General features: G+C 37.0%; 1 protein-coding gene and 1 pseudogene across 1 annotated transcript in view; both read right to left on the reverse strand.

Annotated features, from left to right (window-relative positions):
* The window catches only part of MINDY3 (MINDY lysine 48 deubiquitinase 3), a 37,233-nt gene that overhangs the window by 2,692 nt on the left and 14,803 nt on the right, over nt 1–19,738 (reverse strand). The window contains exons 8-15 of the mRNA XM_060782334.2: nt 18,035–18,108; nt 17,395–17,474; nt 11,658–11,728; nt 10,383–10,463; nt 5,227–5,299; nt 3,468–3,540; nt 2,402–2,489; nt 157–228 (exon numbers count right to left, since the gene is read on the reverse strand). Coding sequence (XP_060638317.2) covers nt 157–228; nt 2,402–2,489; nt 3,468–3,540; nt 5,227–5,299; nt 10,383–10,463; nt 11,658–11,728; nt 17,395–17,474; nt 18,035–18,108 — 612 coding nt within the window. The remainder of the gene's footprint in view (nt 1–156; nt 229–2,401; nt 2,490–3,467; nt 3,541–5,226; nt 5,300–10,382; nt 10,464–11,657; nt 11,729–17,394; nt 17,475–18,034; nt 18,109–19,738) is intronic.
* Nucleotides 11,018–11,182, reverse strand: LOC132779838 (U2 spliceosomal RNA; annotated as a pseudogene).

Here is a 19,738-nt window from a genome sequence, read left to right on the forward strand (position 1 = left end):
CTGAAAGGTACAGTCTTGTTTTAAGTCACCAGCATGGAACCATGTGTGTGCACAAGTATATATGGTCCTATTACCCAAGTATGACTGAAGCATTGGTAAGGAAAACCTTACAGCAATGAGGGCATATTAAGCCACAAGAGAAAAATGTCACCATACCTTTTCATTGTAATTAGATTGCTTCAATCCATTGTAGTGGAAGACAGGGAATGATTCCTGCACCTTTGAATCCTAAGAACACACACAAGATAATCAGTTTCAAAGTACAGCTTATTTCTTCCTTTAAACCACATTGATTTCACACCTTATTGTGACATACAGGAGGAGATCATACAGGTCAAAAAAATAAACCAAGGTCAAAAACCGTGCAAACTTAGCAGAGAGCAAGCCTCACTGAATATACTATCCACTTTTGGATAAACATGGATAGGATTGCAAAATCAAGATACTGTTACAGGCTCTAGAAATTAATTGCAAGACCAAAATGAGCATAGCTCATTTCATTGCTTGTTACTCCATTGGTTTTATCCCTGAAGTTGTCTGTCTGTTCTAAAACTCATGATGCTTAACATTCAAATGAGCAATTACATTTTGTGCATGGCCAATTTAATGTGAGTATTGACAGGGATATCCCTTGATTTTCTTCCAACAAATGCAAAGTACTGTGAAGAGTAGGGAAAGGAAAACTGCAGGCCACTTTTTTTTTTGCCCCCAGACCACTTTTGAGACTGCAACGCCCCACTGCCACAATCATGTTTAAAATAATCTGCCACTGAAACTTGGAGATGGAGCAAAGAACAATGTGTTTGGCAATGAAATCCAGTTGTAGGCTGCCATTAAAGCCTGCCGTCAGCACGTAGAAAACAGGGCTGAAAAATTGGCTTAAAACTGTTGTTGTTGTGTTCCTTCAAGTCATTTCAGGAATGTGGTCCCAGCTCTCCCATAATGGCCACCCCTGAGTGTAAATGGACCAGCAGCTCTGAAGAATTTTGGTCTTTTTTTCCTTCTATGGAGGCTTTTAAACAGAGGCTGGAGGGCCATCTGTTAGGGGTGCTTTGAACGCAATTGTCCTGCTTCTTGGCAGGGGGTTGGACTGGATGACCCACAAGGTCCCTTCCAACTTTATGATTCTATAAGTGCTGGCTTTAGCCTATAAAGCCCTAATCCAGTGGTTCTCAACCTGTGGGTCCCCATATGTTTGGCCTTCAACTCCCAGAAATCTTAACAACTGATAAACTGGCTGGGATTTCTGGGAGTTGTAGGCCAAAACACCTGGGGATGCCCAGGTTGAAAACCACTGCCCTAAACAGTTCTGGCCCTACCTGTCCGAACATATCTCTCTCTATGAACCACCTCAGAGGCTAAGATCTTCTGGGAAGGCCCTGCTCTCAGTCCCACCTCCTTTGTAGGTGTGGTTGGTAGGGGAAGAGAGGCAGGTCCTTATGAGTGGTGGCTCCTCAATAGTGGAACTCCTTTCCCAGTGAAATCAGATCAGCTCCCTCCATCCTGACTTTTTGAAAGAAACTAAAAACCTGGCTGTAGGACCAAGCTTTCAGAGAGCAGTCAGTGCAATAGGTGGCTATGAAGTAATTGTAACACAATTGGAATAGCTCCTGGATGATGACTTTGGATTTTAATGTATGCGTATATTGTATTTGTATGTTTATGTTTGTATGGCACTGAATTATTGCCAATTTGGAAGCCACTTTGAGTTAGATATAGCAGGGTAAAAATACAGTAAGTAAGTAAATACATACATACATACATACATGTATAGGGAACAAGGAAAGGTGAAAACTGTATGTGCTTTATATTTCCGGTAGTATTTCAAATGTTTTCAGATACATAGCATACAAAATGGGAAGGAAGTGGGGAGAAAACTGAAGCTAGTGAAAGAAAGGATCAGGGAATTGAATACAGGCAGCCCTTGAGTTACAAACATCTGACTTAGAAATGACTCCAAGTTAAGAACGGGGGTGAGACAATGGGAAGTTAAGAGAAATCTTCCCCTCAGAAGGGAAATTCACTCCTGGAAGATTTATCATGGCGAAAAGTTGTCTCCACTGAAGCTTTATCAGCAATTCTTGTTTCTACAACAAGGCAATTTTTTTTCTAAATCCAATTGTCACAGGGACAGAAAATGAAGCGAAATCTTCTGAACAGACAGTAAAACACATGCCACAGAGGTGTTAAACCTTCTCTGTGCTATCCAAAATTATATTTATATTTCTTCAGACTTACAAACAAATACAACTTAAGAACAAACATACAGAATCTATCTTGTTTATAACTTGGGGACTGCCTGTAGCTTGAAACTGAGCATACATTAATAAGCTGAATGTATCACTGAGCATATACGTTTCAAATGACTTATCTGCGAAAAAGAAATATATGGTAACACTACCTGTTCAGGGAAAAATTCTTGAAGAAAAGGACCCAGTAATATGATTCCCAATCCTTCTGGATCTAATTTTGCCTTCATGAGATTGATACTATGATTAAAAAAGATAAGAAACACAAAACACGGTGGATTTGTATTCTTGCATGACTAAGGGCTGTAGCTCTGAAACACTCTTAACTGCCAAAAACAATCAAGCTGTTGTGCTTAGAGTCTTAATGACATATGCAAAGGAATGGGATCTTGTGGCCAAAACAGAGTTATTTTTAAACCAAAGTAATCTTATTTTAAATCAAAGTAGCAACAATAATTGAAATACTACGCCTTATTAGGTAAAGCTTTCAGAAAAAGGCACACTGACTAATTCCTGGGATTATATTCCAGAAACTTAATGGATACGGCAGACAGCCTTGAACATACCCATCATCTCTTGAACTGTCTTGCAAAGACCAAGCTTTTTGAAAATGTATTTGACACAACATAACAGAAAGAGGGAAGCCGGAGTGGAGAATGTTAACCATTTTGATGTTTTAGACTATGATTCCCACAATCTCTTACCATTCATCATGCTGGGAAGAAATAATGGAAGTTGTCAGCAAAAACCAGCCTATTCCTGGAGCACCAAGTCTGAGTAAAACTCTGTATCTACCTGTATGATGTGCTTTGCATTCAGGTTGCCTGAAAAACATAGCTTTGTGTGTCTCTCGACAGCTAAAATTGTACCTAATTCTTTCTATAACAAATAGTATATTTTGGCAGGCAACCATAGATTAGCGTAATCTATTTAACATGTGTTTTGGATTTAAAAATAAAAATGCATTCAGTACATTAAGCAGGCAATATCCATGCCTAAACCAAATGCATTTTGCACTACATAGCCCATGATCAAAATCAGATTTGCCAAAAGCTCATACTGTACTGTAGTTCAAGACCCAGTCAACGACTATCTCCTCTAATTGAGGAGGAAAAACCCAGCCCTTCCTGAACGAATTGTAATCAACAGAACAAAATTGCACTCCTTACAATGAAGTCTTATTATGGTCTTAAACAATAGGAGTTAATTTACACTTACTATTCAGGTTCTGATACAAGGTCCAAAGCCTTCATTACATCTTCTAGAAGTGTGTCTGGTATAAAGCCATTATCTGGAGTGGGGTGAGGGGAGAAGGAGAAATAAAGAGTTTTTCAAGACCTGGTAGATGTCTTTAACCTAAAGTGCTTGTATGTTGTCGAAGGCTTTCATGGCTGGAATGACTGGGTTGCTGTGGGTTTTTCGGGCTGTATAGCCATGTTCCAGAAGCATTCTCTCCCAATGTTTCACCCACATCTATCTCAGGCATCCTCAGAGTTGAGAGGTCTGTTAGAAACTAAGTAAGTGGGGTTTATATATCTGTGGAATGTCCAGGGTGGGGGAAAGAACTCTTGTCTGCTAGAGGTACATGTGAATGTTGCAATTGGCCACCTTGCATTTTATGGCCTGCAGTTTCAAGGCCTGGTTGGTTCTGCCTGGGGGAATCCTTTGTTGGGAAATATTAGCTGGCCCTGATTGATTCTTGTCTGGAATTCATTTCCTTTTTGAGTCTTGCTCTTTATGTAATGCTCTGATTTTAGAGTTTTTTTAAATACTGGTAGCCAGATTTTGTTCATTTCATAGTTTCTTCCTTTCTGTTGAAATTGTCCACATGCTTGTGGATTTCAATGGCTTCTCTGTGTAGTCTGACATGGTGGTTGTTACAGTGGTCCAGCATCTCTATGTTCTCAAATAATATGCTGTGCCCAGGTGATTGTATGGTTAACAGAATAACTTATTCTGTCTTCGGGCCTTTCCACACAGCCATATAACCCAGAATATCAAGGCAGATAATCCACAATATCTGCTTTGAACTGGATTATCTTAGTTCACACTACCATATGATCCAGCTGTGTGGAAGGGGCCCCTGTGCAATACAATTGTTTCTTCTTGGATATGGCCTTTTCCAGGATGTCTCCACTTCTTCAATGATTTGTAGGGGACTGATTTATTATCTTGCAAAGTGGAACTACTACAACAATGAAATTTTACTGCACTAAAATCTTTGTCCTGATAGTCTTGAAATAATGTGGGCTGTACATCTAATAAAGTGTAATTGAACAGATGTCTAGACATGTTTCTAACTAGAGAATATCAATCCTCCAAGAGAGAGCACTGAGTAACCTGAAGTCTCATTTGAGGAACCAAGCTACAAAGGAAGTCAGTAACTAAAAGAAACAAAAATATATGAGTACATCTGCGAATATATCTGCAAATTTGTGTTTAGTGTTAGTGTATATTTATAGTTATTTTATGTTCCGGCATGGAATGTGTGCCATATATATGCTGTGCTCCACCCTGAATTCCCCTTCGGGGTGAGAAGGGCAGAATCTAAATGTTTCAAATAAATAAATAATAAACAAATTTGGATCATCACGTTTCATATTATTAAATGACGGTGACCTGAATGCACAACCACTGAAGCATGTGTATTCGTGTCTCCACCATTTAATAATATGCAGCATGATCACTCACATTTTTGTTGTATTCAAATGGGACCAAATCTCAACAGATATGGTGGAACCACTGTATAAATGTGACACTAGTACCTGAACAATTTAAATACACACATTGGAAATGGATAATAATAGAATAACAGATATTTACATATTCTTATTATTTCATTATCTTTAAACCACAATTGGCAACAAGGTAGTGATTTTTTTTAGCATGAATTTCTCAAATGCTGTATTTACCCCCTGACTTTTGGATCTTAATTTTGCACACTTAAGTGTGAATTCAATGGGAGGACATCTCTCACCTTCAGGATCATATGTTTGAAAGACACGCCTGGCTTGTTCTGAGGGAGCTTCAGGAGCAACAAGTGCCAAATCCTTAAGAGAAAAATTAAAAATTGCACAAGACTAAGTACATCTTTGTAAATACTTCTCTTAACTAATGAAATGCATGTGCTTCTGAGATGGAGCATATAAAATGCAGGTCTTCTTAAAAGCTACAATTGTTACTACTACATTTTATGTTGTTGTTCATTTATAGTCTGCTTTTCTCTCAACAATGGAACCCAAGAAAGGCCTCTCCTTCTTGGAGCTCTTAGGACTCCTTCAGCTTGCCCACTTCTTTTTATCTACCGTCACAGTATCAACTCAGCATCTGTATGCTTGCCCACAATGCCCTGCCTCATGGACAGAGGAAGAACTGTTTAAAGATACAGACAATACGGTTGATGTTGCCTGTTTTTGGTCTAAAATTATTTAGCTGCTTGTGCTCCCTTTATATTATCAGTTTTATACTTATTTATGCTATGTTTTTGACACAAAACAAATACATCTACCATCACAGTCATTAAAAAACAAGCCTTCAAATGTTAGGGCATTAAGATTTTACTGGATCTGTGATACATTTTGTTCATGTGACATCTCTTTTTCTAAACAATGGATAAAGAATATCATTTCCCAAATCAATACTGAGCTTACTGTTAGAGAAATAATATAAAATTGAAAGTCCAAATAGGTCTTATAAAACACAGGAATACTCCATCATATTGAACAAGCAGGCCAGGATTGTTCTGACCAAAACCAACAGCTTCAATATTTTTTGTCTTGTAATCTATTACTAAGGTTGTTGAGATGTCCCTTTTGCAAAGTAGAGCAGCCTGTTTCTACAGTCCTGTCTTACACTACATTTCTTCTGCAGAAAGTTTTTTTTATCCTTCCTTCCACAAACAAGCAGATTTGATTTTTGCACCTTGTATAAATTCATTTCCTTTGGGAAACAGTCACACAAATGTATTTTGCCTGCCAAAGTCTCACAGTTTTTGCCAAACACAAGCTTCCACACTTCACAAATCATCTGAAAACTTCCCAAATCTTGACTTAGCCATAGAAGGAGATCCTGCCTGCCATGTACCAAACATTACTATCAAGTACACCATGTCACAGAGGCAAAAATAGCCTTTTCATATTTTGGATCTTGTGATATTCCTATTCAAAATAATTGCTCTGTTTGAAATACTTTTCGTATTTAAATACTGTGTTTATTTTCGGGCCTTATGTTTACCCTTGAAGGCAAGTACACACACCACTAATAGATTACAGTGAAGATTTCTCAATTGTTTACATTCTTAATAATCAAAAACAGCACAAACTGTATAATAACTACAGTGCAGAGAAACCTTCCAGGAGTTTTAAAGCATATTGTTTTATTTTAATGTTCTAATCCATTTACTCAAAATGAAATTATTTCAAACAATACCAATTAGGAAAGAAAATTCACACAGATTTCTCAAACACTTAAATCTAATTAAAGTCTGTCAATGATATCAGTATGGATTCTGTAAAGGCTTAGGATAACATGGACCAAAAATTACCAAAATATTCAACATTTTGAAGATCCAGTCTGGCACCAGTCAAATATATTTTGAAAATCAATTATTGAAGTATAACTCAGTTACTCATTTATACTTTTGTTACACAGCGGCTACTTTGGACATTAAATTCTGTAAACCTGTGTTTGAAAAACCCAAAACATAGATGACTGTAGTTCAGTTTAGGATGATCACAATGACTGAATTAAGTCCATAAGCCAAAGGAAGTTTTAGTTTTAGGTTTTGTTATCTCCCCCCCCCCCACATGAATAGCTTTTTCTACATGGCATTTCAGGGCAAAGTTGAATTTTATACAGTTAACAAAGTTGCTGTAATTTACTGCATTTCCTTTTGATATGTAATCAGCAAAACTCTGAAGTTGGAGGATATGCACGGAAACCCTCTAAGTGACCCTGGGCAAATCACACTCTCTTCTCCTATGATGAAGGCAAAGGCAAACTTTCTCTGAATAAATCGTGCCAAGAAAATCCCATGATGGGTATACTTTAAGGTCATCATAAGTCAGATATTACTTGATGGCACACAACAATGGTTACAGTGGCAACATCGGTAACTTATTCACAAATATATCTGGTCTATATTAATTATTATGAAGAGGAAATACAACATAAATTCAATAAGACATTATCATCTGTGATGTACACATATTTCTTCTTTGAAAGCTAACTATCTAATTTAGATATATATTGGAATATTTGTATAATGACTGACGCAAAAAAGTAGCAGAGAGAATCAATGGATCAGTAATCCTTCTACAAGTAATATAACATTTTCAGAATGCTTTTATGCACTCTTTTGTCTGAAACTCGTCCTCCAGGCACTCTTTTATATCTGAAACTACTGTTTTTGATACAATCACAAAAGCATTGTTCTTTATATAAGTTTATCTGAACACAAGAAGACAATTTCTTGCCGGTTCAAAGAATACAAAATGGATTTGAAAGAGTTTTAGCTCAACTGTAAAGAATGAAACAGGATGCTGTATACAAGGCTTTAAGCTGCGTAGGTGGGCAGTCCACAGCTGTCACATGCATTAGTGTTTTCATGATGATCAAATGGCTAACAGGAGACGAACACATTTCAGTAAAGTTCTCTCATCCATATAATTATGCCAATGTCCACAAAGTTTCAGCCTGTCTATTAGGCATATGTTTAGATAATTAAAAGTCATCTGAAAAGCACATAACAGGCTACAGAAAGCCAACTGTGTATCTCTACAGCCTAATATTTTGTTCCCAACTGACTTACTGTACAATCAGCCTGCCACATTTGCTGGGGTTAGTGGTGCAAGGCCCCTGCAAAATCTCTGACAGAAGCTGATCATAGAGTCGTATTGGAGGAACCAGAGATTCCTAAAGAACTTCAGTCAAATCCACAAAAGTCAAACTTGCAAATATAGAGGGACATTTGTCTTGAGAACGAGGGAGTATCATCTGCTATTTGTTATAATTTACAGAAGTTTTTACTATATTAGATCATATAACACATCAACATTCATACTCACTATTAAGTTGGATTGTACTATTTACTAAAGGGAGTGGGGCCACAATGCAGGCATGGAAGCACAGTTCTTTGGATCTTGACCAGAGAATAATATATTTGGAGAAATACAAGAACACCTAAGGGTCTAAGAAAGGCCATATCCCACTTTCTACTTCTTGTTGTATGTCTTCAAGACAGTTCCAAGTTATGGTAACCCTACACTATTATGGAGTTTTACTCAGAAGAAGTTTGCCACCATCATCCTTTGAGGATGACAGAAAGGCCTTGGCCAAAGTGAGGATTTGAATCCTGGTCTACCACAGTCCTTATCCAGCGCTTAAACTACTACACTGTGATGGCTGTTCCATCTTCTTTCTGTAATAATTATTATTTAAACTCAGTGTATAGTTTTTTAAAAAAAATTTTAGACATCGAATGGTCATTGAAGTAATGGAAATATATTTATTCTAGTTAGGTAATTACATAATTGAAAGGAAGGAACTGCAATGCCCATGTGGTTTAAAGTCCCGCCATGTAAGAATACACAACAAGATGTTTACTGTAATTTAGATAAATCCAAAACAATATTAATTACAGCATTATAGAATTTAAACCTCTTCCTATGGATTAACAGATGTTAGGTAATTCTGTGTACATCTTTTGTGTACAGCTAAATCATGTAATCCGAAAACATATTTGCTCTATCTTGAATTATAAACCAATGGTGCCAGCTATTTCTGAATATTTATATTTAGCAGCCACACTTATATAAAATGCAGACTATTTTTCTGTTACTTCATGTGTGTTTACTGCTAAACTCTTGAAAGAAAACAGATGTAAAACAGATTTTCCTCCAAAAGGAAATAATTGGCTGTAGCACCTAGGGGTATATACAATTATGTTTCATGGTCTGCACACAGCCACGTACAGTGACTTCTCAGACAACCATATTAAGAGCTTACATGCTCTCTGAGTGCTGTGGTTCTGCATTGCTTGCTGTCCCAATTCTCTTTTAAAGGAAATGCAATTTATTTAATACTCAAAGACAGGGTAAGAAAAAGTCACTAGCATAGTAACAATCACAATGCTCTTTGTGTGCAAAGCATCCTAGGATCTCAAGTGAGATTTGAAAATGCCACATCAAGTTCTAAGCTTTGACTTAAAGCAAACAGAATCTCCAAAACTTAATAATAATTGGGAATTTCTCTAGGCTTCCTGGTTGCTTGCGTTGGCTCTCTAGGGCAAAATGAACCTATTGCTCCTTGGGTAATATTTGATTCACTTATTAATGTTCTGTTCTTGTATGCCTTAAAGTCATTTCTCACTTATGGTAATGCTAGAGTGATTGTTTTTTTCTGGAGCTAAGAGTATATGACTTGCCCACAGTTACCCAATGGGTTTCCATGGCTGAACAGGCCAATGATCAAACCACAACATTACACACTTATTTATTCCCTAGTGTCTCTTTCATCCTAACGCATACATATACTCAAGTCACACATTTGTTTTGCTATGTTTTTCAACTAAAAAAAATCAATCAGGCTTCTATAGTTTCACCCTGATTCTGTAATTTATTACAATAAGAGGAGGCTGAACGAGTCCAAAACAAGATCTAAATAATGATGATGAAGAGGAAGCAAACTCCTGCTCACCAAAGACCAATGCAGTACAAGCAGGTTTATTCCTTGTTATGATTAAGCATACTGTGACCAGATGAAGAACAAGCCATTGTTTCTGCAGCTCAGAAACCAGGGATTACAACATTTGAGACATTACTTAGTACAAATACCCATGTATGGTCAATTTTTTAGTCAAGTAGAACAACAAATGCTCTTTGGGATTTGATTCCTGCCATACAAAAGAACTAGTAGATTCTAAAGATGAGTTTGAGATGATTCCAGCCATACTAAGCCAATCTTTTCAAAAACATCAGTTTAGAAATCCACTACATTTAGAGGACTATGTTTCATAAAGCCTGTAGTATTAACATGATGTTTTAAAACTCTCAGTACCATTTTGTAAAGATTTGAACTAGAAGATTTAAATAGTACTTGGCCTTGAGTTATGAAATAAAAGGAAAGGAATCCTACCTTGGCAAAGAAGACTGTGAGATGAGTTTCGCTGCCAAGTATCCAAATAGGGAACTTTGGAGATTTCAAATAGGAGCCAACCTAAAAGGAAAAAGGCACAACAAAGATTAAATTAAGAACATTGTTAAGAAGAATAGTACAACATAGTGTAATGTGGTAGCAGCTTTCACCAAACAGATGCTTAGTACTGCTAATACAAGTGAATGGTTGTGCTCCAAACTGGCATGAGTTATTAAACATGAGACACTGTCCAGGCAATGCCATGATCTTCCAAATATTACTATGATCCATACTAAACACTAATTTTACCTTATACTAGCATTGTCTGATGACAGTCTCTGGTACAGCCAGGTTACTGGTACATTTTTAATAAAGTATTTTAATTCACCATCAAATGTGCACATCTTCTCCTTAACAAGCGAAAGCAGAGGACAATTTTAACCCAATGAGAATTTTAGATAAAGTCTCAAATATATTGCATGCAGATGAATGCCTGGAGAACTCTATAAAATCAATATAGTGTTGGCCCTCCATATCCACAGATTCAACCATTTATTTAGCAATTTTATAGTATCTATTCTACTATATATAATGGAACTGAGAATCTAATAGAATCTGAGATCCATAATGGGTTCTGGAACTAAACCCCACTATATATAGTACCCACTGCTGGTTTTTAGAAGCTTCTGGCAATCTTTGATTACTCTAAGAAAGCTTCCCTCCACTGCCAGCATTTCAGCTACGATTGCTATTTATTTTGGATACTACACTTGATCTTAGCCAAAAGGCTGAGAAGTGATTGTTGATGCATATATCTATGGCTACCTGTATATTTGTATTTTATTTTAAGAGTACTAGATGTATGTTGTATGTTGTGTCTGCACTGTCTGTTTTTGATAAGGCCAACTGGCTAATCAATAAAAAATGTTGTTGCTATTTATTTTAGATGCTTTTACATTTCATATAATGGACCAGAATTCTATTAGTTAGTCCCATATAGATCTACTGAATCAACTGATGAATATAAGTTAACACATAAGTAAATCCTATTGACTGAATGAGTTTTGTGTAGTCAAAATTTACAATAGAATTCAGGCCACAGTTTATGAATTTGTACTAAGTTATGAATCTATTTTATTTGTCTTGTGAGCCCTCTTAGATCAAATTATCCTCAAAATCATCTATAATAAAGAAAATGATAGATATATCTTGTATTAAAGAAAACCACCAAATTCCAGCAGCTACTATATTTCAAATAGCTTTTGAAAACTTTACCTTACAGTATCTTAGAGATTCCATGAGGGTCAAAAAACCAACACTTGCTTGTTTATGTATTCCGAGTAACTCTGAAAAGAAACAAGTCCCTTATATTAAGGTCAATCAAATATAGTAATTTGATTCTTATTCTCTCCCCCTTTAAAAACTTTAAACATAGTCCATAGGAGCTTAGCTAACAAATTACGCAAAAAAGGTAAATTAAGCATGAGACCAATATGCAAGAATATGAAGAATTTGATGTAATGCAATAGTTCAATAATGTCTCCCTTTGTTTAGAAACTATGTTCTTACAAAGTAAATAAAGGCAGATATATGAATTTATAATAAAAACACTGCTGAAAACTTAAAAATCATTCTGAGTGGAATTTGTTCTTTCCATATCCAATTTGTTCTCTGCACAGAAAGCACAGATGAGATAAATGGAAGGTGCTACAGAGGGTGGCTTGCAAAGACAGCCTTTTAAGGATGGGGCACACAGGGTTAGTACAAATTCTTAGGAACAACTGAAGAACATGTTGCTAACATACCAAAGAATCAGATTGAAGCTGCCAAAAATCTCTGTTGTAGCAAACTTCTCAGCAATAGTTGTGACTACCAATCAAATATTGGGATTGGAATTTGTTTTGCATTCCACACAGAAGAGGTTTAACAAAAAGGGATATACTGGGTAGTGACAGTTGGGATGGAGGAGAAGACTTTTCATCTACTTCTGGACCTAGCCGTGATGGAGCTGTGCCCGCCTCCTCTACACTCCCTCCAAAACTAGATCATCACCATGAAGGATGGTGGGTGATGGTACAAATCACTATAACAAGAGCATGATGCAATCCCTCTTTTAACAAAATAGCTTTAATATGCATTTTCATCACCCTGAAATGTCTGGGTCTCCCAGATGCACTTTACATTTTTCCAGCAGTGCTTTTCTCATAGACCATGATTTATTTATTTATTTACAGTATTTATATTCCGCCCTTCTCACCCTGCAGGGGACTCAGGGCAGATTACAATGCACATATACATGGCAAACATTCAGTGCCACAGACATACAACATATATAGACAGACACAGACGCAATATAACATTCCAGCTTTCCAGCTTCATGAGGGTATGCTCAATTCTGGCCATGGGGGAGCGGCTGCTTCACCGTCCACCTGTGACACCAAGTCCTTGATGGAGTACCTCCTCATTCTTACGCACACTGCTGGAAGGTTTTATGGTCTCGTAAATTAGTTAAATTTGCCTCCCCGCATAAAGACACAAAGTGGTACCTACATTTTCTACTTGACAGATGCAACTGTCTTTCAGCCTGCATAAGACAACAGCAAGCTAGACCATTAATGGTTGGGAGCTTACTCTGACCTGGGCTGACTTCAAATTCATGACCTCTTGGTCAGTAGTGATTTAATGGCTACTAACTAGCTGCGCCAAATTCTGGTCCTGCCTTCCATGTTTTGTGTTATAGGAATCTGTTGTTCCTAGTCTAGATTTCAGTCTTGTCATAGCTTCATAGTTAGAAGGACATCCTCCCACTGTTGTTACTGATGTCGCTGTCATTACTATCAATTTATATAGTGCTATCACTGTACATCAGTGGTTCCTAACCTTTTTTTTTAAACCAGGGACCACTTTTACCAGGGTCCTCTTGACCAGGAACCACTTTGACCAGAGACCACTTTTCAACATTAATATCAAAGGGTTACGAATCGGTTTTTGGTCAACTTTAGATTTGGTTGGGTTATTTGGGGTGCAGATTCAGAAAATTGCATTGGATAGACCACAGCAGACTTGTTTCTGATATAGAACATATGCCACCCAGTAGTCACCATATGCTTGCCCACAGAAAAACATATATAATAATCTAGAGCTGCGGACCTTATTTTAGGTCTTGCGGCCACCGGCCCACAAGTTGGGAACCACTGCTGTACACGGAACTATAGAAGGCCACCCCCACACCCAAACAGTCATGTCGTTTCTGTCCTCAAGCTTAAAATCTTAAATTACAATATAACACAATAGGAAAGGGGGGTGGCAGTTTGGAAGCGGAGTAGATACTATCCCCTTTTCTCTCCCTCTGAGGCCAGGGGAGTAGCAGCTGGGATGGACGGAAAGACTTTCATCTGCTTCTAGGCATGATGGAGCTATGACAGTTTCTTTTTCTTTCCCTTTTAAGCCCAGGCATTGGCATTTGGGATGGAGGAGAAGATTTTTCATTTATGTCTGGGCCTATGCACGCCAGATGCATGCCTGTCTCTTCTACACTCCCTCTAAGACTAGATCAATATCATGAACTTATAATATAATGAACTGATAGAAGCTTCCTCCTGATCCTACCCTACGTTACTTCGTATGCGGCCTTGTATAGCTGAAGTATAGCTAGATGACATTCATTGTGAATAATTAAAATAGGCTAAGACTTTTGACAAATGAACTTTGGCCATACAGGTTTGTATGGAAATGTGACACTATTTCCTGTGCTGGTCAATGACCAAAATAAATATTTTGAATTTGAACTTTGGCCTTACGCAAAAAGCAACCTTTTTGAAACATGCCATAATTCAAATTTCTGTGGAACTGCTACCCAAAGACAAATATCCTTAACCTTAAAAAAAGACTTGTAGCTTGTCATGGAATCACATGCTTTGAAAAGCAAATTTAACAGGTTCACACCTTGCTATCATCAGGCAAATAAGGGAAACATTCCCATTGAAAACAGCAGAGAGTGCCTGGTAGTAAGGAGAGACAAAGTCACTCCACATATCTTTGTCAGGCCTTTTCCTAAATTCTCTCTCGTTCCCTTAACCACTCATAACCAGAATATAAGCACAGTTATTAGTGGCAGTTAAGTCTACTCAACTGTTAAACCCACTTCACATTGACTGCTGATCCTTCTTGAAGAAAAACCTGTGGTTAGCCTGAATTCAAGTTAATCCTAGTGCTGGCAATGGCTCAAGAAGAAGAGGATGGGTAGGCACTATAGACACAAAGAAAGCCCCTTTTAAAGAGTATGGTGATGAATCAATGCCCCCCTCATGTTTTTTTATTCCAGTTCTCATCAATGAATATGGCTCATGATCAGCAGCGACAACAGCTGTACAGTCAGCCCTTCACATTTGCCAGATGTGACTTTTTACGGATTTGATAAAAATGTTATTTTAAGGACTATCTAGGTCTTTCAATGCAATCCTATGTTCAACTTCATATAGAAGTTGCCTATAGCTTGTGCTGGATAAGAGATTCCTGGAGAGGTGTTTTCTCCAGCAAAAAAAAAGAAAAGAAAAAAAAGCAAATTTTAAATTTATTTCTCCACTTTCATGGCCTTTGTTTTCCTCTAGTCCCAGTAAACACAAAGGGCTGATTGTAGCTTCCACAAAAACTTTTTTTCCCTTGAGAAACTGCAAGTTGCTTCTGGTGTGAGAGAATTGGGTGTTTGCAAGGACGTTGCCCAGGAGACGCCTGGAAGTTTTACAATTCTATGGCATGCTTCTCTCATGTCCCTGCATGAGAAGTTGGGATTGACAGATGGGAGCTCACCCCGCTGCCCGGATTCAAATCAACGCCCTTTTGGTCAGCAGTCCTGCTGGTATAAGGGTTTAACCTATTGTGCCACTGGAGGCTCCCCACAAAAACTGTAGAATGAGCATGTTTTAGAGCTCTTTCATTAGTGGTCTATAGCAAAGTGTTAGAATAATCTCTGTAATAGGCCATTCTATTGTTGTGATTGGTTCTTTAGTGAAAAATTGCATATTGCATGCTGAAGATTGTCATGAGCCAGTTTGTCTTTGTCTTAGAATTAAAAACATGGGTGAAGTGTTTGAAACCAACATGGAAAGAACTTGCCTTGATCTGAACTGGCTGGCAAGAAAATGATTAAGTGGCTTTCTCTCATTCCCACAAGCTACTTTTCATGTTAAGAACTAGATATGAGGGTTTCTTTAGATCAGTGGTTCTCAACCTTTTTTTTGACCAGGCACCACTTTGAACAGGGACCACTCTCCAACATTAATACCAAAAGTTTTTGGTCAACTTTAGATTCAGTTTGGTTACTTGGGGTGCTATTATTGTTACGCTGTTTTATGCTGTCTTAATTGTTATTGCTTTGCTTTTAATTGTATTCTGCCTTGGGCTTGGTCCCATGTAAGCTGCCTCGAGTCCCTTCAGGGAGATGGAGGCGGGGTAGAAAAATAAAGTTCTTCTTCTTCTTCTGTTTCAGAAAATTGCATTGAATAGACCATATAAACTCTAGTTTTTGATACAGAACATATGCCACCCAGTTGTTGCCATATGCTCAGCCATATTTAGTAATCAAGAGCTGATGTAGTAGTAATCTTTTGTGGGTAGTCAGCCTCTCCCCTCCCGACATCCCCGTTGCCACAGCACTATAAGAGGGTTTTGGAAGACCAGTCACTCTCATTGCCATGTGGTTTCGAAGCAACGGTGTAGTAATGGCTGCAGATCATATTTTCATTCTTGTGGACCACAGGTTGGGAACCACTGCCTTAGATAAATGTTTACACCTCAGCTGCTTTGATCTATGTAATATACTCAATCTGTATTTTATGATTATTATCTTCATGAGAAGAACTTTGTTTTGGTTTCTTCCCTTCCCTGTTGTTATTTTTTATTAAAAAAAAACCAGAACAATAAAGAAAACACTTTCAGTTTTACATTTTCAGGTTTTCCTATCATGTTTTGCATTAAGCAAATGCTATATACGGTAATACAGAAAACACAGACACTACCTCATAAAACAAAAAGTTACATGGAATCTGGTTAGTGACTATTTGTACACATTTGTTTTTCTTTCTAATAAGGGCACAAACCTAGATTTCTGAACAGATTGTGATAAGTTTCTCATATATACATTATCATAAAAGTTTGCTTGTTTTAAAAACACTATACATTTTATTTCAACCAAATTCTCAACAGAACGACAACACATTACATGTTTATCCCAAATTAACTACCATACAAACTGGTGCAGACTCTTCCATGCCTACTAGACTTCTCTCCCTTTTTCTAACTCCTCAAATATTTTCCTTCCTTAGACTCTACTGCCATCTTGTGGCAAATAAAAAATGCAAGCTTATTTAAAAATACATAAGCAGGAGCACTATTAAAAGTAGAACTCATGGCAAAATAGTAATAATAATAATAATAATAATAATAATAATACAATTATTAAACAAGGCAATAAAACTGAAAATAAGACATCAAGAGCCAGATGAAAATATAATAGTGTAAAATGCCTGAAAAAAAGTATTTTTAACCTGGTGCTTAAAAAATAGGTGACAGATAAAATTCCCTCCAGATAATATTACAGAGAACTCCCTATCTTTTGTGCATTTCTCCTGAAAACTGAATAAGGAAAAGGATCTCACCACAAATAGGTAGTATCAGTACATAAATAGCTAACTAACAAGAACATAAAATGAGCCAAAGCCAAATCCTCATATTACGTTGCACTATTTAGAACATTTTAAAAAGCCATGCACTGAAATCATGCACAAAATGGCAGGTGAACTAACAACAGGCTAGAACTTTTAGGTAATACGCAGAATAGCAAAAGGGATATTATATACAGGAACAATCTTAGAAATCAAAAAGTATAAAACAATCCCACAAATCTACCACTTCAAGTTTTAAGAACTCTGTATCATGACAATTTTTAAAATTGGGAAAATAATTTTACTTACAGAGCCCTTGTGCCACTTCAAAACAAGACAAATGTACTTACTCATTCCAGAACATTCTCTGTCCCCATCCCAGACGTTAGATACAGCATGCCCCGTCAACAGGAGGTTAATTAAGCTTTGGCTGAGTATGAAGAAAACAGAAAATTTAGACTTACTAATAACACTGTGTAACAAAACTTGAAAACTTTTACGTTCCTGGCTTGAAAGAATTATTTCCTGTTTAACTGTGCTGTACTTACTTTGAAAGTAGTTGCTATACTGCACAAACTATGTTGAATTGTTTGAGACTCTATGAGATATTCATTGAAAAACTATAGCAAAATGTGCGGCAGTTTTTGCAGCTTAATAAACTTTTTCCATGTTTTTATGATTGAACCAATTAGTAAATGACATTTATAATCCAGGGACGAAAGTTGTGTTACAAAGTGTAATTTATGTTTTCACCTTTAATTTTTTTAAAGCATGTTAAGATATAGTAAACTGAACATGCACTCCTCAACCCCCTGAAAGTTATGACACTTCTTTAAGTAGTCTCCTGATGACATGATACAAACATGAAATTCTCTACAAATTTTCATCAATTTTTCCATAATGAATTCCCTATGCAGATGGATTTCTGAAAAACAATTTGTTCAAAGAAAAATCAGTACTAAAAGGAAGTATAAACTAACCAGAGCTTACCTTCCATGACCATAAACTGGGTCTATCAATGGCTCAGTTGAATCTTCTATTTCATTTTTAATATTTTCAATGCCCTAAAAAAAGAAATATTTTCTATTGCATTTAATGGTACCATGTCTACCCATTCAAATAAAAAATCCCACAAATAACCCATTGTTAACATGAATAGCCCCTCTCATTTCTGTCAAACATTACAGAAAAATACATAATAATTTAACATGTTTTAAACTGTTAAATTGTTTCATGACTTTCAGACTTTTAATTGCTTCTTACTTCACTTTGAACATGTTTATTAATTAATTCTTCAAATCGACTTCATGTGCATGTAAGCCTGCAATCATGTAATATAGGGTGAGATAAAAATACTTTAATTAATAAATCAATATTGACGGTTGTCCTGTCCTCCATTAGAGAAGATTTAGAGTGATTTCAGGCCTGATTATATAGAGAAAAATTTGGTTGCCTTAGTGCAGTGGTTCCCAAACTTTTTTTGACCAGGGACCAATATTAGTACCAAAAGGGTTATGAATCAGCTTCCTTGGGGTGTACCTATGATGTGGAATGAGTGCAGTTTGATAACACTTTAATTGCCCTGGTTCAATGCTATGGGATTCTGGGAGCTGTAGTTTTACAAGGTCTTTAGCCTTTTCTGCCAAAGAATGCTGCTTCCTCACCAAACGGCAAATTCCAGCATTGAACAGCATTGAGCCAGGGCAATTAAAAGTGGTGTCAGATATTGAGGAAAGAAGAGGTTGAGAGATATAGGAAGAACAAATGAGATAATGAATAAGAAAAGGGAATGGAAAGATCAATAGAAAGAAAAAGGAAAAGGGGTTTGGAGAGATTAATAGGAAGAAAGGGAAAGGGGGGTTGGAGAAATATGGATAGGACGAAAAAGGAAAGGGGTGGAAAGATACAGACACGCTTTGGCTCAGGACTAAGATATGGCAGGGAGAGGAGAGCTCTGTTCATAACTATGAGTTGTTCATAAGCCAGATATTCATAACTCGGACGCTCCCTGTACTTGGCTTTCATGCTGAGTAGTACTACCCACATCAGTCAATCTAAATGTTCCTCCAGCAACAGCATGAATATCCCTTTGGGAAGCAAAATCAGGCAATTTCAACTGGATGGAGGGTCTTCCTTCAGGGGCAAACCAAGAATGGGCAACTTGGAAGTCTCTGAACAAACTCAGAAGTGGAGTTGGTAGATCAAAAGTCAACCTGACAAAATGGCACTATCTAGAAGAATCCTCCACCTTGTGCGACTGTGGAGCAGAATGAACAACTTGGCATCTGTATGCTTGTCTCAATCTCCTGCCTCATGTACAGAGTAAGAACTGTTTAAAGCTACAGAAAATGCGGTTGCTGTTGCCTGTTTTTTGTCTAAAACTATTTAGTTGCTTGTGGTCCCTTTAATTTCTCAGTTTTAAACTTGTTTATTATGCAATGCTATTAACATAAAATAAAATAAAAGTCAGTCTGGGAAAGTACAAAACACTTTGAAGCATTTTGATTAAGTTTTTCCCCTAGCCATGGGAACGTGAATCCAAACCAGAAAATATATACTTGCACTGAAGGATAACTACTATTGTATTATTAATTTCATTTTATGGATTCTAAAATGAGAAATGGCTAATTTAATGTTTCCAGTTAAGGTAAGAAGTCAGTTTAATCTTTTAAGTTTAAGTTTTAGTGAACATAC

This window comes from Anolis sagrei, chromosome 6 (assembly GCF_037176765.1).
Source record: "Anolis sagrei isolate rAnoSag1 chromosome 6, rAnoSag1.mat, whole genome shotgun sequence".
NCBI classification, from domain to species: Eukaryota; Metazoa; Chordata; class Lepidosauria; order Squamata; family Dactyloidae; genus Anolis; species Anolis sagrei.